The 627-nt window shown below is 65.1% G+C and overlaps 1 protein-coding gene across 1 annotated transcript in view; it reads right to left on the reverse strand.

The window, feature by feature from the left end:
• Positions 1–626, reverse strand: part of ADRB3 (adrenoceptor beta 3) — a gene marked incomplete at its 5' end in the record, with an annotated part of 5,037 nt that extends 4,411 nt beyond the window's left edge. The window contains one exon of the mRNA XM_009993254.1: positions 4–626. Coding sequence (XP_009991556.1) covers positions 4–626 — 623 coding nt within the window. The remainder of the gene's footprint in view (positions 1–3) is intronic.
• Between the last annotated feature and the right edge of the window lies 1 nt (position 627).

The raw sequence follows: 627 nt of genomic DNA on the forward strand, positions 1-627 counted from the left end.
CACAGCGTCTGGCGGAAGGCGCTCCTGAAGTCGGGGCTGCGGCAGTAGATGATGGGGTTGAAGGCTGAGTTGACGTAGCCCAGCCAGTTGAGGAAGAGGAAGAGCTGGTCTGGCACCAGGGGCCGGCAGAACACCTTGATGATGTTGGCCACGAAGAAGGGCAGCCAGCAGAGCGTGAAGGTGCCCATGATGATGCCCAGGGTCTTGAGTGCCTTGTGCTCCTTGATGGCCAGCAGCCGGGAGGGCCGCCGGCGCCGGCCGCCCCTGGGGCTGGGGGGCTCCTGCAGGAACCTCACCTTGGCCTTGCCGATGAGCTGGACGTGCCGCGTGGCCACAGCGAAGACGCGGACGTAGACGAAGATCATGACGAGCAGGGGCACGTAGAAGGAGATGGTGGAGGAGATGATGGAGTAGGTCACGTTGGTGACGAAGTCGCAGCAGCGCGGGTCGTTGTAGCAGCGCACGGCCTGCTCGTCCGCCCCGTCCCGCCACCAGTGGTTCATGATGGGGAGGAAGGAGATGAAGGCAGAGATGGCCCAGACCAGGCACACGACGGCCCGTGCCCGGCCCTTGGTCACCAGCGCCTCGTACTGCAGGGGCGAGGTGATGGCGAGGGAGCGATCCACC

The sequence above is a fragment of the Chaetura pelagica genome, unplaced genomic scaffold (genome assembly GCF_000747805.2).
Source record: "Chaetura pelagica isolate M959 unplaced genomic scaffold, ChaPel_1.0 scaffold302, whole genome shotgun sequence".
In the NCBI taxonomy this organism is placed as follows: Eukaryota; Metazoa; Chordata; class Aves; order Apodiformes; family Apodidae; genus Chaetura; species Chaetura pelagica.